Raw genomic sequence first — 22,483 nt, forward strand, 5'->3', positions numbered from 1 at the left:
ACTCCCTGACTTCAGACTATACTACAAAGCTACAGTAATGAAGACAATATGGTACTGGTACAAAAACAGAAATATAGATCAATGGAACAAGATAGAAAGCCCAGAGATAAACCCATGCACCAATGGTCAACTAATCTATGATAAAGCAGGTAAGGATACACAATGGAGAAAAGACAGTCTCTTCAATAAGTGGGGCTGGAAAACTGGACAGCTACATGTAAAAGAATGAAATTAGAACACTCCCTAACACCATACACAAAAATAAATTCAAAATGGATTAGAGACCTAAATGAAGACCAGACACTATAAAACTCTTAGAGGAAAACATAAGAAGAACACTCTTTGACATAAACCACAGCAAGATCTTTTTTGATCCACCTCCTAGAATAATGAAAATAAAGACAAAAATAAACAAATGGGACCTAATAAAACTTAAAAGCTTTTGCACAGCAAAGGAAACCATAAACAAGACGAAAAGACAACCCTCAGATTGGGAGAAAGTATTTGTAGACATATCAACGGACAAAGGATTAATCTCCAAAATATATAAACAGCTCATGCAGCTCAATATTAAAAAAAGAAAGAATCCAATTCAAAAATGGGCAGAAGACCTAAATAGACATTTCTCCAAAGAAGACATACAGATGGCCAAGAGGCACATGAAAAGTTGCTCAACATCACTAATTATCAGAGAAATGCAAATCAAAAGCACAATGAGGTATCACCTCACACCAGTTAGAATAGGCATCTCAGAAAAGTCTACAAACAACAAATGCTGGAGAGGGTCTGGAGAACAGGGAACCCTCTTGCACTCTTGGTGGGAATGTAAATTGATACAGCCACTATGGAGAACAGTATGGAGGTTCCTTAAAAAACTAAAAATAGAATTACCATATGACCCAGCAACCCCAGTACTGGGCATACCTAGAGAAAAACGTAATTCAAAAAGACACATGCACCCCAACATTCATTGCAGCACTACTTGCAATAGCCAGGTCATGGTAGCAACCTAGATGCTCATCGACAGACGAATGGATAAAGAAGATGTGGTACATATATACAATGGAATATTACTCAGCCATACAAAGGAACGAAATTGGGTCATTTGTAGAGACGTGGATGGATCTAGAGACTGTCATACAAAGTGAAGTAAGTCAGAAAGAGAAAAACAAATACCCTATGCTAACACGAGTATGTGGAACCTAGAAAAATGGTACAGATGAACCAGTTTGCAGGGCAGAAATAGAGACACAGATGTAGAGAACAAATGTATGGACACCAAGGGGGGAAAGTGGCAGGGTGGTGGTGGTGGTGGTGTGATGAATTGGGAGATTGGGATTGACATGTATACACCGATGTGTATAAAATGGATGACTAATAAGAACCTGCTGTATAAATAAATAAATAAAATAAAGTTCAAAATTTCAAAAAAGAAAAACAAACAAAAATTATTTATAGTCATACCACTTACATTTCTCTTTGATTAAATAATATGATTTTGTGTGTTTGTACCTAAACTAATATTCATAAGCAAAATTTAGTCTTATGTGAGATATCTTAGTACATATATTCATAAGGATGAGCGTTCTCCCCAAAATAGAACTTGTAAAGTCCATTGGGGTGATTTCCAACCATTAAGATTTCCATAATAAAGTGCTGGAAATATCCAAAATGAAAAATAAGTAGAACTTGGCACGTAAGAAGGGAGGAAAGATATTTACTAATTAAATTCCATCCTGTATTCTTTCTTTGTTCCAAGGTCCTAGGTGCACATCTCCTTATGATTTATAATGACTTGTTCAGTTTGCTTGTAAGTATTCAGGGTTCCTCTGAATGAGGAAATAAGGAAGCACCCTTACCTGAAAATGCCACACTCCTTGGCCTGCCTGCTGCAGATGTGGCTGTCCTCCTGGAACTCCATCTCATGAACACATTAGATCTGGTGTCCCATGACCAGTGGCCAGTGAAAGTGTCCCTTCCTTATAACTGGCTTTCCTGCTTGTTCCTAGTCTCCATGGCTCTGGATTACCCAGGAAGTCCTCGAGGATCCGGTCCTCTTGAGCCACAGAGACATAGACAAGCGGGCTAGAGGGATTGCACTCAAGTCAAGAAAGACTTTCTATTAGCTGGGTGGTCTGGCACAAGAGATCTCATTGTTCACAAGGGTATGCGGAACGGAGGCACCAGCATCACCAGCAGACAGGTATATTAGCAGTCACACCTGTGTGTTCACTGGCTTCCTGTCCAATCACTACTCTTTGTTCACAACAGTCTTTGTGCACATATGGTTACTCTGAGCTCACTCTCTTCCAGATAACCCAAGATCTCTGCACACAAGTGTATTGTGATGACATTCATGACCAACTCATAGCTAGTGCCCTCCAAAGACCTCTGTTAATATCCATGCTTTACTTGTAAGAAGGGTCACTTCCATCAACACAGATAAATTTATTAATTAGATTTTATTGGAAGGTATAGACATTCACTGGCAGAATAAGAGACACAGACTAGACATACTTCAATTAAATAGGAAGAAAAACCATGGCAATTCAAGCCCAGAATGACAGGGGCAATATGACAGTGTCATATCAATGAAACAGGCTGAGAACAATGTGTCACAAAGGGTGGATGACTAAAGAAAGATTTCTGGTAAGTAGAATGTCAAAGACAGTGAGTGAGGAGAACCTAAAGACAAACCACTGTCTTTATTCTTCAGCCTGGAGATGAATGAACACAGGAGATAACCACTTCTCCAAAACAATGTGGCAAATCTCTAAATCTGCATGATTCATTATTCTAAAAATATTTCCTCTAAAAGTTAACTATGTATTTTTAAGTTCATACCAAAATTCTCCAATAAAGGTACATAGGCTTGCAATACCTATGGGAATACTGTCACTAATAAATATGGGAAAATTGCTACTAATACTGGTACCAACAAACTATTAATTTGTATATTTATAGAGCTAACATTTTCAAAAAATAAAAAGAATTTGTGTTAGCTTAGAATGATTTAAGAATACTGTGGTAAATAAAATTAGGAAGACAGATAAAGGAAAATAAGTTACAGGAGATACCCAGGTGTCACCAGGGGTAAACTCCATGTCCAAAATACACTGATGCAAACAGCTGAAACATGATTCGTTACATAATCTACAATGCACTTGAGAAAAATATAGCAGGTTTTCAGGAAAAGTACAAGTATTACTTAGGTAAACCATAGATGCGTGTGTGTGTGTGTGCATGTGTGTGTGTGCGCGTGTGCGGAGAAAGAGAGACAGAGAGATTGAAAGACACACGCCACACACACACAAAGACAGAGAGAAAGAGACAGGGACAGAAACAGAACTAGAAACAGAGACAGAACACTTTTCACATGGCGTCAAATTATTGTGTGTTCTTCTGGACATCTCCAACACATCCCCAAAGTAATAAGAATGATAAATTTTCAGGCAAATATATCCTTAAATCATGTCTGTTGAATATTCCCCATTTATCAAATCTATTCTCGAATTTGCCCCTTAGCACTCACCCCCAAGGTCTCCAGAGGCTGGACACTACAACAAGGCTCCCTAGCCCAAGAGAGACTTCTGGAGGAACTCAAAGCTTTAGAGAGAGTTCAGGGTGTTTATTCCCAGGACCCACTCCCTATTAGGGCCCGGTTTGGCAATGACTTAATTGTTCTACCTGTGGACAGGTCCTGTTGGTCCATTCTGTTCTTCAGCTACAAGCCTCTTCAGGCTTCCTAAGTGAGTCTGCCCCTTGCTCCTTCAGTCCTGGGGCAGTAAAGGATTTCTGCTATTGCAGACTCTGTGTTGCTTTCCTGTCCCTTGTGAGTGTCCTTTTAATCCCGTGCATATCTTTGTTAATAGTCCCTTAATTAACTGCACTTCAATTACCCCTCTTGAGCGTTTTTAATTTCCAGGACCCTGACCAGTAAATTATGGAAAATGTTATGCTCTTTTAGATCTCAAATGTCTATCTAACTAGGGAGGGCACAATAGTTTTCTAGCAAATTTCCATATGGCTAAAGTACTAAGTGTTAAATATTATAGATATTGATAATCCTAAAACAAAATCAAGGAAAAGTATGAGTTTAATTTCCATTTGATGTGCAGATAAATGCAGCATTCTTTGATTTGCACCATGGATAGCTCTATTTTGTTCATGTCTGTGTGTTTGTAGGCCCATCAAAGTAATACCGGTGCTCAGAGAGGTTAAATGCAGATGATAGGAAATTGGACTAAAGCCTTCACCAGGAACAAATGAGTAAGGAAACATAAAAACTGAATATTCCTGGGGAATATTGAAAAAAACATTCTGAAGTAAATTTTGGTCTTGAGTTTTCCAACTAAAGGAGTAAATCATACACTTCGGTGCACCAGAAGTGCCAAAAGTGCCAATTGTGGTTTCACATGCCACAACTGGCACTTACATAACTACGAGGCAGAAAAAGAAACATGTTACATACATTGTGCAGATAAGGTATTACATGACTCTCCCAAATGTAGACCAAGTTCATTGATAAACCAACATACCTGAATTACAGTTAAGAACTTTTTCTTCACAGCATTCTTCCTCATTCTTAGAGGGATCTAGAATACCATTCTATGTACTGGATTTCCAACATCTAAAGATATGTGATATCTTTTCGCAATGGGTGACTAATTTGATCACATTGTACCTCAAATATTAAACAGATATATGCTTAACTAATACTCTAATAATGACAATTGATTCTGTCTTTACAAAGCTTTGTATCTGATGACACTGCTATGTCCTAGCTGGTGAACTCATTAGAAAGACTCTTAGGTAACAGCATCAAGGTCAGGAATCGCTACCTTCTATTAGAAAGAAACCTGGATATTATAAAATTGACTTCCATTTGAAAGATTTAAAAAACTGATAAAAATGAGAAATTATTATTTTAAGATTAGGGTATTCAGGTTTAGAGAGAGGTACAGTGACTTATCCAGGGTCACACAATAAAGTGGTAGTAGAGATGTGACTCAAACACTCCAGGTTAGTGTTCTTGATTGTTAATTCAGAGCACTGAACAAACCAGAGAAAAAGATAAGCCTTAAGGATCACATAAAATATTAATAATTTTCATAATTGCTTCATTTGTGTCCAAATCTTTCATGGCTGGTAAACCAAGCTCAGAAGTAGAAGTTTCATCTGATTTAGTCAACTGTACTGTATTCTATATGTCAGTTTTAATGACTCTGTAAGATCTTTCATCACAACCTAGATGAAATGCTCTATAACTTGAAACAGGCTTTACTTCACTTTCTACCTCTACTACCAACTAATCTGTAGCATACTTATTCTTTGGGCCCCATCTTTTCCACCAATAATAGGAACAGTTTATATTAGATAATAATGGGGGTCTTTCCAGTGTAAGCATTCCAAATATTTTTAATAACTTTTCAAGTAGGAAAAATTTCTACATGCTAAAGGCTGCACTATCTGTGAAAATCCCAAATATGATGAAATTTTCCCAAATATGTCAATGGAACACTGAATGGAATTTCTACTTGAATCAGTCACCCTGTGATTATTTTTGATGTCATCAAAACAAACTCTAAGCTTAGCCTTATACCATTCAATACAGTATAAAACTATTTTCCTAAATCAGCTGCCTATTCCATCTCCAGGACTGCTGTAAATTTCCACAGGATTAAAATATTTGAAAGAATCACCTTTGAAGTCTGAGACCACTCTGGATTTCACAATCCACATGGTCATTTGATTAGTTGTTCAAATATTGGAAATTTTGCTAATATTAAAATTATGTTTTTGACCCATAAAATGTGTTTCTTTTCTCCCCACTCAGACTTAAATAAGCAGGATTCTTATGTAGGATATTTCAAAACAAAATCTCATTAAATTTCTCTGCGTGGAAAACAAAGCTAGGGAATCATTGGCAAGTTACAGGGAAAAGGTTGGAAAATTACACACATTTTAGGAAGATTATACTCTTTGAAAGAGGACCATTTAAAAACATTGAGTGACTATTTTCAGGAAGAAAATTCAATGGAAAATTATCCTTTGTTCCCATCTCTCTGTCACATCTCCTGCCAAAGAGCTAATTCTTGGTATCAGTATATTTAGTCATTTTGTGGTGCTGGTAATGACCTCAAAACTCTAAATGCTTCCTGGGAACAACAAGAGATCCACAATGAGTTCATTCCTGCACTAATGGACACAACCTCAGTTTTATTTTCAAGTGAATTTGTTGAGTTGATCACATCTCTCTCTAAATTGCAACAAAATGATAATTGGAGTTGAGAGATCTATCTTCTGGTAAAAGTGAAATTGAAATTACATACCTTGATTTAAAGTTATCAGGTGGCATGAGTTCCAAAGTATGAGTTGGTCCATATAGGTTTACAACATATAATTTGATTGTTGGGTTCACTTGACCTGCCTTTGAGAAAATGAAAGTTGCAATGCAAATACATTATTAGAATATATTGAGAAAGAAAGAAAATGCATTTTTAATAGAGCTTTATTGGAGAATAATTGCTTCACAATACTGTGTTAGTTTCTGCTGTACAACAAATTGAATCAGCCATATGCATACATATATCCCCCATCCCCTCCCTCTTGCATAAACCTCTTATCCCACCCCTCTAGCTAATCTCACTGTGCCATGCTGCTGCTTCCCACTAGCTATCTATTCTACATTTGGTAGTGTATATATGTCGATGCTACTCTCACTTTGCCCCAGCTTCCCTCCCCAACCCCTGACACCATGTCCTCAAGTCCATTCTCTGTCTATGGCTTTATTCCTGCCCTGCCACTTGTTCATCAGTACCAATTTTTTTTTTACATTCCATATATATGAGTAAGTCAGAAAGAGAAAAGAAAATGCATTTTGATTCTTTTACAATTTTGTGTTAGAATGGGGAAAAAAGTTTAACTTCTCTAAAGTAGAAATGATTTTAAATGCAACAACATGATTGCTCTCAATTGTTTTTGTAGATTGCTGCTTCTCTAGCACTTTAGTCAGACAATTAAAGGTGACAGAAAATCATGATGACTTTACTCATTAGGCAATGCTCTGTGTTCTTCCCCTAGAATGACACCAGAAGGGCTGGCTTTACAAAACAACTAGTAGATAAAGCAGCTGCTTACACTATAGGATATGAAAAGCAAAGGGAAGAAAGCTTGGCTAATTAAAAAAAAAAAAAAAAAGAAGAAGAAAGAAAAAGAAAACCTACCCTATCCCAGTGCCACATGTTTAAAATTCCACAATACCTAATTTCTTCCATGCATTAATCATCATAGGTTTTCTTTTAAATTATAATGAATACTAAATGAGGTATAAATGTCCCTTGGGATGTGGACCATGGAGCAGAATGCCCTCACTATGTACCTGGCATGAAGACTAGAAAGACAGTGGTAAGAAAATGTAATTTGAGTTTATTAAATCAAAATTTATGAAATAATAACTAGTCTGTATAGCAGTTCGTGTGTTTCTGGCTCCGACTATGTGTTAAAGCAGCACATGAATTATCGTATTCTATGTTCCTACTACAGTCCTAAGACTTATTTATAACCATTTTCCAGATGAAAATGGAGGAGCTTAGCAAATTGTGCAGGGTGAAACACCCAATAACTGAGGGAGCTAGTATTTAACCCCAGGATGCTCTTAACTGCTCTAGATTTGCTTCCATTCATTCCTAGGCCTTCAAAGTTTTTCTAAATACACTGCAAACTCTTAGCGAGCAGAAATGGGAACTTATGCCAATATATCTCAAGCAGGTAGGATGAACGAATGAAAGAATGTTTATGTGAATAAATAATTAACAGAATCAATTGGCTACTTGTGGCTCAATGTGTTTCTAAACAATACACCAGTATCATTGTGGTGTAGCTGCTTTGTGAAGAGAAGACCATGTGAGATATACAGAGAAGGACAAGGAAATTAAAAGCGAGTTGAAGTAAAAGACCTGACAAAAATCTAAAGGGAATGATAAAAGTGATTTAAAGAAAGATTCAGGGCTTCCCTGGTGGCGCAGTGGTTGAGAGTCCGCCTGATGATGCAAGGGACACGGGTTCGTGCCCCGGTCCGGGAAGATCCCACATGCCGCGGAGCGGCTGGGCCAGTGAGCCATGGCCGCTGAGCCTGCGCGTCCGGAGCCTGTGCTCCGCAACGGGAGAGGCCACAACAGTGAGAGGCCCGCGTACCGCAAAAAAAAAAAAAAAAGAAAAAGAAAGATTCATGTTCAAGGAATTGGTACTGACAAAACCCAGAGTTAAATCAGGAGAGAAGCAACATAATGCATTCCACCAATAATCAGTAATAGCTCCTCAAGAATGTTTTGTTAAGTTATTAAAAATAACGAACATGGAGGGGAGGGATGAATAGACGAAGTAACAGGATTTGTAGAGCAGTGAAAAACACTCTGTATTTTTCATTACACATATGTCCAAAACCATAATGCATAACAACAAGATGGAACTGTAATGTAAACTCTGTACTTTGGGTGATTATGATGTGTCAATGGAGCTTCATCAATTATATCAAACACACAACTCTGATGGGGGGTGCTAAGTGGGAGCTGGGGGTATATGGCACAAATATCTTCCGTCCCCTCAAGTTTGCTATGAATCTTAAACTGCTCTTAAAAAATAAAGTCTTCATTTAAAAAATGACTAGCACGTCTGTGGGAGCATATCACACACATCAGAAGTTTGATCCAAAGAAAGGGGTCCAGAAAGGCTTTCATTTTAGAAATGCAGTGACTATAAAGAGAGATTATGAAAATGGTTCATATGATAAAGGGCTTCCTGGAAGATAAGCTATGAGCCTGCCTCACAGAGAAGGCTCAGGTGTCAAACTTTGTAAAGCTTTTTATTGCTCTAAAACCCTCCAGTGCTTGGGTTCATCTGTCTTGGGCAATTTAGCCTTCTACCTCATTTAGGAGGTCCCTTTCACATCACTTTTGTTTTAATTCCATTGCCATGTTTCTCCCTGAAAGTATTGGTCTTTCTCTGTATTTTTTGAGTCTAACCATTTCTCTAGCTTGATCAGGTATGTTAAAATTTAGAGCTGGGGCAGAGTATATAGCAGTGTCATTCAAAGTGCTTTTTTTAAACCAGCAGCATCAATTAGAACCATAGAAACACAAATTCACGGGCCCCAAACGGACGGACCTATATTCAGACCCAGAATCAGAATCTTTGGGTGTGGACCTAAAAATCTGTGTTGTAAGAGGATTTCCAGATGATTATAATTAGTATGCAAATGTTGCTAAAACACTGATATATGTGCATACATCTATATATAGATATATACTACTGCTCAGCAGTTATTAAAGGTGAACTTGCATGAAAATCATCCAGAGGGCCTGGAAAGCTAATTAAACCACTGACCGCTGAAGCCTACCTCCGGCATCTTTAATGTCTAGATGGGACATGAGAATTCACATTTCTAATAATTTCCCAGATGAGGCTGACATTGCTGGTAAAAGGGCAACATTTTGAGAACTGGTTCAGTTTAATCTACGAATCAGAGAAATCTGGGTTCAAGTTTGACTGTTATTTATTGGATATGGACCATGGACAGGATGTTAAAGATCCTCAAGTATTATTTTATTTGATTCTCAAAAATGAGACATTTCTCTGAGAATACGTCACAGTCAGAAGTTTTGAGCCAAAGTACATTTCCTTTCAGTGGAAAAAACCATCTCATACTTTTGTTATATGGACTAACAAAAAAGATGATTTTCAAAAGTGCCAAAAAGTACTATACACTTAATTACATAATTAACTCATGAATTAAAAATAATGGTCAGACACTGATTTTTCTAGTGAGTGAAAAACTGTGTTCATATTTTTTATCTTTCAAAAAACTGATTAGGGCTTCCCTGGTGGCACAGTGGTTGAGGGTCCACCTGCCATGTCGGGGACACGGGTTCGTGCCCTGGTCCGCGAGGATCCCACATGCCGCGGAGCGGCTGGGCCCGTGAGCCATGGCCGCTGAGCCTGCGCGTCCGGAGCCTGTGCTCCGCGGCGGGAGAGGTCACAGCAGTGAGAAGCCCGCGTACCACAAAAAAAAAAAAACCCAAAAATCCTAAACAAACAAACAAAAAACTGATTAAAGAAAAAGAGAAATTAAATTAAATTTGATCAATTTTTATGAATTCTTATCAGTGATGCCTTATTTCATGACATACTTTGTCAAAGATATACACAGTTATTACCACATATTAAGGCAGTTTTTTTCAGGTCTATAGGACTATACAGGATCACTGGTATCCCAATTAGTTTTCACATGAAAACAAATTAGAAGTTGTGTACACACCATGAGTCTAAAAGTCCATGATTGAAGTACAAGATAAAGTTAGAAAGCCATTACTATAGCAAAGCATTTATGAAAAATGCCAACTAATTTATTATATGAACTTAAAATACTTTCAGATTCAAATAACAGAAAAGTTTGGAGCCATCATTAAACAAGAGGATCATTGATAAATGAAAACATAACCACTTAACATCCGTTTGGTTCAAAGGCAATGCAAGTCTGTTATCTCCCTCTGAATTTGTATGAAATTACTGGAACTGAAAGAAAGTAAAGAAATGAAAACATCTAAAAAAAAAAGTTGTGTACACCTATGGTCAGTTTTAGACAAAAAACCAAACATTAAGCTCTTTCCAAAATTCAGCTCTCTAGCATTCTATAATCTCAATTTGATTTCTTTCCTTGGAGTTTTGAAATTAAGTGCACATTGCAAGTTCATTTGTACCCTTTAATATTTGAATTGTTTCAATAGTTTGCAAATTAGAGGAGTTCATCTATTCGCTTTTTAACAGTCTAATTTGCTACAAAGACTGCAAACCCATAGAATCCTTCCTCTATGATTCTGAAACACAAGCCTCAATAATACTTAACCTTATTTTACTGGCAACCAAACTGTCATTAAATGAGATAATGTTTTAATTAAGAAGATTAACCTGAGTTGCTGAGATAGAACTGTGCATCTTTTTTGTGCTGAATTGCTAATGATAGGGTATTTATAAATTCTGAATTATGCTGAATTAAGCAAAATACAAATATATTTGTTTAGTGTAAGTATTTCATTAGTAAACCTGACCACATTGGGTATTTGCTGCACTCGTTTTAATCTAGTTTAATTTGAAGCACAATTTAGTGTGAACTCTATGCATTACTTCGATGTCTAAAGCACCACTTTTTGGAAGTTTATTGCATAAGTAAGAACAAATCAAAATAACACATTTGTTAGTGGAAAAACTAACAAACATTTTTTTTTAAACCAGAGTAGAAAATAATGAGACTGAAAATTCAAGTAATAGACCGAAAATTATTCTGAAATTTATTCTGAGAACAAGGATGAAAACCCAGACCTAGTTTCTTTGAGTCCTGTTGTCTTAAGCACCTGGGCAGATATTTCTACTGACAGCCACGTGAGGACTTGGGATTCTTTCTCTTTGGTCACTATAATATTTGTCTTTATTTTTAATACTCCTCAATGGTAGTCATTAATACACACTCAGGACCTTCATTATGTATTACATACATCATGCATTAGATACATCATTTATTAAATATACAGGCTAAGAATTTTACTCATACAGAGTCATTTGCAGTTAATGGAGCAAAGAGAGCTCCACATCTATTCGTTAACCTGACAAGGAGATATTTTGATTCCAGCAAATCTTCTGAGATACAAGTTAACCTCTGGTAGTTTTAGACAAAAAGAGAGAGAGAGACAGAATCAATAAACTTGAGTTATTTCTCTGTTCTCTAAATAACTGTGACTTTTATAAAAGGACTTAGCCTTTTAGAAGCTTAGTTGGCCCAATTGTAAAACAGAGGCACTTGTGAAGACGGCCGAATGAAGAAAAAACGTGAAAAGTCTCCCTGAAAATATAGAGCATATTATTAGCACACAGGATTTACCCATTTAGTAAACAAACATTATTATTATTTTATGCCTAGCTTTACTATTAAGAAATATTAATTAATTAAATAACTTATTAAATAAAAACAAATTGTCTAGGTTTGTCAACCCAGTATCTTCTGACTTTCTGATGACTTATTTAGATTTTCTCAGATGTTTCTGTATGTCCATTCGTTTGCCTCAGTCTTGATAAAATTATAAGGCCTAGGAGTGTCCAAGTTCAAGCACCAAGGGTCTGTAGCCGAGAAGGCAACTCGAAGGTGCAGCTATTGCATATGGCTCTTCTGTGTGAATCCTAACATCCCCACTCCTCTTGGAAAATGAATTACAGAAAGTGGTCCCTTCCCTGGGGTTGGTTTTATTCCCTTTGTGCAATGCACACACTGAACAGCTCTGAGTGACTGTCTTGCCCATTGACATGTGCTTTTCACAGTATGGACCCATTCTTCGTTTTGTATTTACATTGTCAGGTGAAATTTCATTACTATAAGTAAATCAAATGGGGTGAGAATATATTTCAAAAATCTTTTAATTTTTCCTCTGGAAAGAATAACTGGTACAGGTATGTTGTACCCGCACAAACTGTCACACATAAAACGGGGCTAAATCTACAGTTGGAGAAGACATAAGTACTTTTCTTGGAGTACCATGCAAATGTCTTGGGAAATATAATTATTCTGTTGTTAGGTCAAATTGCCATTTTTTTCCTGAAGAGCACTGAGTATACGTGCTTTCAGATCTATGTCCAGAGAAGACCCTAAAAATAATATTTCAAAATCATGGAATCTTATTCCTCTCAAACCTGCTGTCTTCCGTAGCTGTCAATCAGTCACTCTGTTACTACAACCTATTGGAAGGAAGATAGGATGGGGAGAAAGATAGCACAGGATCCCCCTGAGGAAACAGGCTTCGCAGCCCTGACTCTCCATATTCACTACTTTCCTTCCTCCTGTCCCCACCTTGGATAACTTGAGTCTTGTAGATGATAGGAAAATGAGGAAAGTCATCCCCCCCGACCATGCCTTCATTGCAGGAGTAGAAAAATACACGTGATGGATAATTTTTCCAGTACTCTGCCCAGTTAAGGTACTGCACAAACTTAAAGGTATAAAACCTATTGTACTTTGGAAACACAAGGTACAACTCACTAAAGAAATGGCTTAATAAAGACTTCTAAATGAAATCAGCAGCCTTCTCTTACCTCATTAAGAGCTAAAACGTATAAACTTGAATTTTAAAAGTTTTCTATAAGACATCCTTACATGATTAATGCTTGCAGGGGGGCTCACTTTTTTTTGTTTTGTAAACATGGGGAAAATAAACTTTAAAGCAAGAGACCTTAGATAATTAACGATGACATATAAGAGAAAAACCAATACCCTCCAGATGGTTCCACAGCCTGCTTTCAGAGGCCTCACTCAACACTTAAAAATAGTTTTGCTATCTGGGCAGGGTTTCCATATTCGCTTCACTCAATAAAACAATTCCATCTATTCCAGCTAGGCCTGGCTATGGTTCTACCCCAGCATTTGATAAAGTATGTTCTGCCAAAATAATACTGGTGCTAATATTAATACTAATAAATTCTCTATGGTTAGTCTATTCTTTATTGGTGATTCTTTATGTTTAGTCTTTATTTATTTATTTATTTATTTATTTTTTGCGGTACGCGGGCCTCTCACTGTTGTGGCCTCTCCCGTTGCAGAGCACAGGCTCTGGACGCGCAGGCTCAGCGGCCACAGCTCATGGGCCCAGCCGCTCCGCGGCATGTGGGATCTTCCCAGACCAGGGCACGAACGCGTGTCCCCTGCATCGGCAGGCGGACTCTCAACCACTGCGCCACCAGGGAAGCCCTAGTCTATTTTTTATTGAGATTATTTATGCTTAGTCTATTCCTTACTAGGGATTCTTTATGCTCAGTCTACTTTTTTAGGAGATTTATAATACACATTAGCAAGCAGTATATTAAGTGCTCTAAGAAATCATCTGAAAAAAAACTAGATTTTTTTTTTTTTAAACTGAGAATTCCCAACTTATTTGACTGTGACACTTTTTGCTCCTGTATAATAGCTATTAACAACTCACAGAATATACCTTGGAGAAACTTTTGCCCTGGGATCAATGCTGCTTCTTATGTTTTCTCACCCTCTTTTCAACTAAGAAGGTGAGGGATAAAGAATGAGAGCATCAAAGTGAAAGAAATACAGCAAAAGTTCCTGCACCCTTGAGTCATCTTTAGCTGTTCATACACAAGCACTGCGCACAGACCACTGCAAGCTCTCAAAACGATGACTCTGTCGACTGGTAAGGGGGCTTATTTTATTCTCCAAAGACAACTTGTTCATGAACTGAGAATACTATCAATCAAGTCACTGGCACACAGAGAGGGGGGACAAACAGCGCTTCCACTTTACTTACCTTAGGATATGGATACTTCTTTCCTTTGGGGTACAAAGCTCCAGTAAACCGGGGGATAACCATGTTAGGCACCAAGGAATCATTTATCATCAGGAAGGCAAGCCTTTCTCCATCTGGTGACCACCAGTGGGCGATGTGAGAATGCAGAAGTTCCTCTAGAATAAACGAGTGTTATTTGAAAACAACTGTAGATGTGGGTTCAGTGACCCACAAACATCTGTCCTTGAAATCTTCATTGGACATAAATCTTTTCTATACAGTGTGGTGGATTTTATCAACTTCATGAAGAATTCTGTATTTCTGAGCTACCCTTTTGATCCCAAGAAAAGGAGATGCAAAGAAAGGAAAGAAGAAAGCAGGGAAGTCAGGATTTCATGGATTGTCAACAATGTGAACAGAGGAGATGAAAGCACTATCAGAGTATAAAGAATGAGAACAGTAATTGAAGACTGAAACATGGCATAAAACCATATTCGTGTCGTTATTCATTCATACCTGCATTCAGTCATATTTCCATCCTCTCATTATCAAACAAGTGGAATACCTACTAGATTCATTAAACTATTCTAAGCTCTAAGGAAATAAAATTTTAAAAAATATACTGGATATCTTTCACGTGACCCCCGATCCACTATCCACTTTTCTACACCTGATTTCTGGCCCAGGAAATTAACCTGTATGAACTATATCAAAAGGGCTCCCATGCTGTCTAGAGCATGGCCACTGTGGTACTGTGGCAAGAGATTAGAAGAAGGAGAGTAAAGTCAGAGTATGTATTCCCTTGGCTCTGTCCTGAAATGTCACCTGAGGCTTGCTGAGTGATTTAAATGATCTCACTACTCCTATCAATGCAGCCTCATCTACACAATCTTCTCCTTTTGTATCTGATAATGGCTCACTTCTATCATCATAGGGGTGCACATCGCCTGGCTGCTACTAGCCTAGATTATAGTTCTGTCATTTATGGATCCCCTATACCTTCACCTCTGTAAATTATCTTTTTGTAAATAAAGAGTTTTCAAATTATTGAATATGCTAACTCTTTTCCTTTTAAGACCCTAACATAATACCAGCAGTAGACTCAGAAAAGACACCTTCAAAATTAGATTTTGGGATTAGGTTGGAGACCTTTGATGTAATAATAACTTTTTTGGGGGGAATTGGGAGCATAGATAATCCATAGCAAGGGATGGAATCAATGAATAATCAGTTGTCACTGGTGATGACATAGAATAAAATGCAGCTAGAGAGGAAAAGCGTTTGGAGGACAAGTGATGGTGACACTCAGTTGCTACAAAAATGACAACGATAAAGATTATAAGTGAAGTTCTTATGACACCTCAGAGGGATTACATAGGAATAAACAGAAATTGAAATCACGACAACTAAATTAGGAAAACACAAAAGGTCACCATGGCAACTTTGGGGTCCCTCTCTTCTGTAGTTGAAGAGCAGATGTGGCTGAGGTCTGAGAGAACATAGAAAGTGTTGCAGAGGTGCAACACAGATTAGGGTCTCAACTTCACTTGTGTTTTAAAGCTAAGACAGCAATATTGGGAGAGAAGTATTGGGAGCCTGACAAATAGGCTAAGGATGCTTGGGTAGATGTGTGCAGTACACTTACTGCTTTCTGGACCAGTCTCATAAATAACACATTTTATGGTGGAATGTCGGCTGAAGATTTTGAACCTCAAAATTTCCACAAGTCTTCTTGCTGACTGAAGCAACCTCTATACAAGGGAGCTAGACCTTCTCTGCATAAAGGCAGAGTGAAAGAGTAATTCCTGTAAATTTTAAGAGGCTGCATCCCTAGGGAAAAGGTTAGAGATGTAGTAGCCTGGGATACACTGGGATATCTATTAAAAAGTGAGGAAATTTGTTGGGATTATATTTATTTAAAAGTAAAGAGGGCCTGTACTCTGGATTTTGAAGAACACCATAAACTACCTTCACATGTGCTGACCTGTTTTATTCCCAGGTAACCTCTAAAACTGCCCGTTCTGGGAAGAACCTGAGCAGGAGAGGGCTGTGCAGCAGACCAAGGCCATGGTCCAATCTTTCCTACCATCTTCACCCTGTGACCCAGCAGATACGATGGTAATCCAAGTGTCCTTCCCAAACAGAGATGTTGTGTGAAGCTTCTGGCAATCACCGTATGACAATCAGAGCACAGGCATTACAAGCTTTAGGGAAAGGCCATTTTCTCCTGTGCCGATAAATATTCCCCAATTCAAAAGCAGCTCTCTACTGAGCTATGGTAGAAATAATTAGCCTGACCATGGGATACCAAGTGACTATGCAACCCAAACTGTCCATCTTATCTGATTCACTGACCATAAAACTAAACACATACAGCTATATTCCACTATAAGATAGAAGTGGTTTATAAGGAACTGGACTAGAACGTATAAGTGAACTGCCCATCGTATTGCATCCTCTGCTTCATCCTTTCTCCTCCATTTCACGTCTATGCCTCAGGATGCCTATGCCTCTGACATCCTGACATAAGCTGGCAGAGGAGGAGTAAATGTAGGCCTGGTTTATGGGCAGGTTTGCGTGATGTACTTGAACACACTGGAACTGGACAGGCTCTGCACTATCATCTTACCCAGGAGTGGCCTAAAAAGACTATAATAGACATAAATCCTCCCAGTTGGAAGACTTTTAAACAAGATATTTAGCTTTCTACTTCCTACGGAAGGAGACTTGGCCTGAAGCATAGGTCCATCCAGACTCATGCACAGTAACTGATAAATGGTCACCTGATCGGGGATATGGAAAAGTAAAATCGCAGAATGAGTGGCAGGAAGTCTAGGGAAAATAAGTGCATGGACTTGTCAGGAGGGGTAAAAATGGAAAAATGTGAAGATATTAGTGTCCACCAGAGCACATCCATAGCACAGGAGGCTCTCAATGACCAGATGGACAGTATGACCACCGAGTGCATGCCAGGTTGTCTCTCGCTGCCAATGATAGTGATCATTACTAAACACTTGACATGGCATTATTTCCCAGCTGGCCCAGCTGACTACCTGGTGACAGGTGGATTACAGGGTAACTCTTCCATCAAGAAAGGGTAGAATTTTGCCATAACAGAAATCGATACATATTCTAGATATGGACATTTCTTTGCTGCCTGTAGTCCTATCAGCACTGCTGTTCGTGGACTTACAGAATAACTTACCATTACCGCAATAACCCACACTGTGTCACCTCCGCACAGCAAATATTTTACAGCAAAAGGAAGGCAATGGACTCAGAATGGCATTCACTGATTTCTTCATGCTCCCCACTAGCCAGGCTTGATAGAAGAGTAAAATAGTCTGCTCTACCTCGATGTAGGCACTATTTTTTTTGACAACATCCTTGAAGTTGGGATGTTATCCTCCAGATACTAGTGTCCTGCTTAATGTCCACCAGAGCACATTCATAGCAGAGGAGGTTCTGTGTCCGCCTGCATAACCAGGAAGCACAGATCTAGGAGCTAAGGGGTGGAAGTGTAGTGTTCTCTTTCACTATCACATCAATAATCCACTGGACACAACATTCTGTTTCTTAACCTCATGACAATGGGCTTGGTGGGTGCAGAAGTCCTAATACCTAAGGGAGGATTGCCTCCAAACAAGGAAAATAGTCACAGTTCTGTTCCTCTGAATTAGAAGCTGAAATTTTTCCCTGACCATTTTGGGCTCAGTGTGCCTGGAAAAATAAACTGACAGAAAACACAGTCACTGTGCGGGGTCAACGATTAACATCATCTGCCAGGAAGAAAATGTGCCTTTACTATATAAAGAAGGAAAAGGAAGAAGACATTTGGAATTTAGCAAATTCACAAATACCCTTTTGTCTAATTCCATCTCATTTTCCAGTTCCACATTTCTACATGCCAATTTCCATTTCAATGGAAAACTAAAACGGTAGCAACCTAGTTATTAAGAAGAGGAAGCAAAGGAATAAGATTTGGCAGGAATAAAGTTTTGGTTTGATGCACCAGGTAAATGACCTATCTAGTCAAAATGCTGACTGAAGGTAAATGGAAAAAGGAATGAACAGTTCAGGAAAGGAGCTATGATTACCAATTAAGGCCATATGATAAGTTATTTCTTTTCTTAATGGGGCCATTTCCCCCCAAACCTTATATGGAAAACACAGATACTGGCTGTCAATTTCAGACAGGTATGTAACTGGACTAACATCACTCTACAATGAAACGGCAGCAGATGAGACTCTGTGTGTTCCTCTTCTGGGGCCACAAACTTTTCATTTGAATAATAAGAACATCCCCATGGTGTCTGAGTTTAAAAACTCAAAGTGTGGCCAATATGAAGCCAGGCAAATCAAATAAAGAGAAAAAAGTTAGTGCATGGTATTTATTTTGTTGGTTTCCACCCATGGAAATCATGTGGGTTTGGCTGTCTTCTTCAACCAAAACTCACTGCTTCTCATACTGTGAAAACTCCAGGGCTCCCTCCTTCTAGGCCCTAGTAACAGCTGCCCCCCTTCCCTCTTCAGGTATTAACGGCTAAACCATTACTGGCCACAGGTTGTATATTCCTTGTCTTTTACAAGTGGCCTCTTCATAGATAAAGCTGAATACTATTCTGAATGCGCCATTTTTTTTTTCCAGTAGTGATCCTGACCCTGATTTATTCAAGTAACTTAACATTCAGGTGAGGAGACATGAGTGAGCCACGTAACACTGGAGAAAAAACATGCTGCCAATTGAGTGCACGTCAACTCTAAGTCTTGTAAGACCTGTAGGTACAGAGAGATCAGATTGTGTTGCCCCAAATCAACACTCAGGGTTTCTAAGAAGCAGGTTCTATCCTGGGTGCTGAAGTACGCGTACACGAGTACTTCCCAAGAATGAGAATGGCCCCAATTTGAGAGCACCATTCAGTAGAAACTGGACATCATCTACCTTTATTTATTTTAGAGTGATTTATGCCTAAAGTTGTTCCTCACAAAAATGATAAAAGAGCAAAGCAGTATATACAAAGAGTTATGTGACTTCCTTCAGGTATATAAAAAAAGCTACCCGAATAGAAAGTAGATAAATAAAAGAATCTTTAATATGCATTTGCTTAAAAGTCCTCTTGAACAAGGCACACATTCTTTAATTGCAACTAGTAGGGACTTTTACTCATGGATTGAAACTTCCTGTAATCAGATTATTTACAAACAATGTATTTTTACACATTGCATTCCATTCCATTTCAATGTAGGCGTGGCTCTTCAATGTCTTTGTTACACTGATTTAGAAAATCTCACGGCAGAGCAGATGGAGTTCTCAACACATGTGGTTTTATATCACAGACACTTAAAAATATGGCCTCAACACAAAGCACTCACAGAAAATTAACTCCTATACGACCACTGTGTTCAGATTAACAAGCAATTCCGAAAACTCAGCTGATTTTATCCATTTGTAGTTTATCAACTTAGATAGCATTTCCTGAGGATCTACTGTCAGCCCTGGGTTTTGGTTGATTTTTTTCCCCTTATTGCCTGTATCTTACTGTCAACTTTCTTGAAAGAATTGTCTATGTTCATAACCTTCTCACTTCCCATTTACAGCTCCATCCACGGCAGGCTTGCTTCTGGCACCACCACTTGACTGATTTTGTTCTAGTCAAATTCTGGTAGCAAATCAAACAGTAACTTTGGAATCCTTAGCTTGTTTGACCTCCTGAGACTTAGCATTGTTGTTTATCATCCTATCTTCCTCTGGCTTCCATGGCTGCATCTCTAATCTTTTTTTCTTTTATATGTCACAGTTCAGTTTTACTGGGATTTAGTAAGTACTCAGTAAATATTTGTTGAATCAATGAATGGACGAATGTGACTTCCTGTGTCTATGAGAAGGCAGTGAATACAGGCATTTTGCATTATTCTCACCAAATAACAAAAAAACAACAATCCCAATTTGTTGATAAGCATATTGTTTATCTTGTAATTTTCTTCTCTCACCTCTTATTCTTGTCATTCTTAAAGCTCAATGCAAAAACCATTTCTTCTATAAACCACCCTATATTCCCGCAACGCATCAGAATTAATTCTATTTATACATATATTTAATACGATGACATGTAGTTCTACTTATATTTCTATTTACCATGCTTCAAATGTTTCATTATATAATAGCTGGTTATAGTTTTTCTCTCCATTTAGTTGGAAATACCCAAAACATAGAAACCCATATTCCTCATTGTATTGCTCTCAGATGATGTCTGACAAATATATGTGCTCAACAACTGTTAGATTGAATTTCAGAGAAGGATTCCTTTAAAATACGAGATTCTAAAATATATTTATAAATCTTTTAGGCATGTCAGTTCCATTATTCAAATAATTGAAAGTGACAGTCATTTTTTGTTTCTATTTAATAGATTCAATACTCCATGGAGATTTTCAAAGTTGTAAACTTGGCAGCTGTGAACTTTACCTTTTTTAAACAAAATATTGATCTGATACTTTGTTTAGTTAAGTTACCACGTTAAATATGCCAATTTATGTGAATAAGATTTGAGGTGCTTTGTGTAAATTATACTTAAAATGTTTCATTTTGAGCACAATGTTTTATTTTTCTTCTGAACTTCACCAACTCTTTTTTTTTTTTTGGGGGGGGGCGCTCTGCGTGATTTGTGGGATCTTAGTTCCCAGACCAGGGATTGAACCCAGGCCCTTGGCAGTGACAGCATGGAGTCCTAACCATTGGACCACCAGAGAATTCCCCATGAACTTCACCAACTCTTTAAAACACATTTTATATATATATATATATATTTTTTTTTGGGGGGGTACGCAGGCCTCTCACTGTTGTGGCCTCTCCCGTTGCGGAGCACAGGCTCCGGACGTGCAGGCCCAGCGGCCACGGCTCACGGGCCCAGCCGCTCCGCGGCATGCGGGATCCTCCCAGACCGGGGCACGAACCCGCGTCCCCTGCATCGACAGGCGGACTCCCAACCACTGCGCCACCAGGGAAGCCCCACATTATATTTTATTTGCTTTTACTTTCCTTAGGAATGGCGTAATACTAGAAATAGAAACAATTACACTTTTAAAAGACTTTTAAAGACTCCACATTAGTGACTGTGGTTGGGAGCAATAGGCACACTCACAGAATGGCCTGGCCCTAACGCACTTAATATTTGCCATAAAAACATTTTATTATCTTTTATGTGACTCTTCTAATCTTTTCCTACGATAATTATAGAAGGTAAATTTCCATTTAGAAAAAGTAAGTGGAAATGTTACATGTTCCTTCTTGGGTTTCCCACACATGCTAACTCATATTATAATTGATTTCTGCAAAGTAATAAAAAGGAAATCTCTACACTAGAGTATCACATATATATGCTGAAGATCATATGCATTTCTAATAGGTAGTACTGCCTTTTCATGAGTATACTGAAGGAAAAGAGAAGGTCTGGATTCTGGGAGGTGTTGACACATTGGACAAGCAAAGTGATAGTAAGTGATTAAGGCCCGTGTGGGACTTTTGAACCATAGGTTGGGGATGCCAAGCAAAATGCTGAGGGAAAATCAATGATGTATGAATTGCCTAAATCCCTCTGCCAAACCTTAACACTTATTCCCTTCGTAAGGTCCCTTCTCTTGGAACTGAAGCAAGAATTGAGGTAAGTCCATGGACAGTAGGGTTCAGAGTCTCTGGCTGATGAAAGAGACCAGGGTCCATAATGCATGTCATCCCTTAGGGAAGAGTGAAAGGCCTGCACTGTAACAGGTGGAGTAGCCCAGGATGAAGCACTGACTTTGAAGACACACATTCAAGTGTCAGCTCTACCCTTGTGAACGCTGAGGGCACGTCCAAGTCACCTATCCTCCCTGAATCATGGTTTCTTCAGTAAGTGATTAGATATACTAGCATCGTAAGAATTAACTCACATAGCATATCTGGAATTTCCTAGTATACCTAGAACATATGAGCCCAAAGGATTGAATTTAATTTGAATGGCAAAACCCATAATTTTTCCATTTCCCCCTTTTTGGAAAGTGTCAGACTTACAGTGTCATCCCCAAAACAAAAGTTTTTGTTACTCATTTGTCCTGCTTATCCCTCAACACACTGTTCAGTTTCAGCCCCAATATACAGGTTTTTATTCTCTAAT

General features: G+C 38.3%; 1 protein-coding gene across 12 annotated transcripts in view; it reads right to left on the bottom strand.

Annotated features, from left to right (window-relative positions):
• Positions 1 to 22,483, bottom strand: part of DPP10 (dipeptidyl peptidase like 10) — a 1,275,593-nt gene that overhangs the window by 96,570 nt on the left and 1,156,540 nt on the right. For all 12 annotated transcript variants that reach the window (XM_027082608.1, XM_027082602.1, XM_027082610.1 and 9 more), the window contains 2 exons: positions 14,352 to 14,506; positions 6,333 to 6,430 (listed from right to left, as the gene is read on the bottom strand). In XM_027082608.1, coding sequence (XP_026938409.1) covers positions 6,333 to 6,430; positions 14,352 to 14,506 — 253 coding nt within the window. The remainder of the gene's footprint in view (positions 1 to 6,332; positions 6,431 to 14,351; positions 14,507 to 22,483) is intronic.

Source organism: Aethalodelphis obliquidens, unplaced genomic scaffold (assembly GCF_003676395.1).
Source record: "Aethalodelphis obliquidens isolate GAN/ISIS:26980383/991018 unplaced genomic scaffold, ASM367639v1 scaffold47, whole genome shotgun sequence".
NCBI classification, from domain to species: Eukaryota; Metazoa; Chordata; class Mammalia; order Artiodactyla; family Delphinidae; genus Aethalodelphis; species Aethalodelphis obliquidens.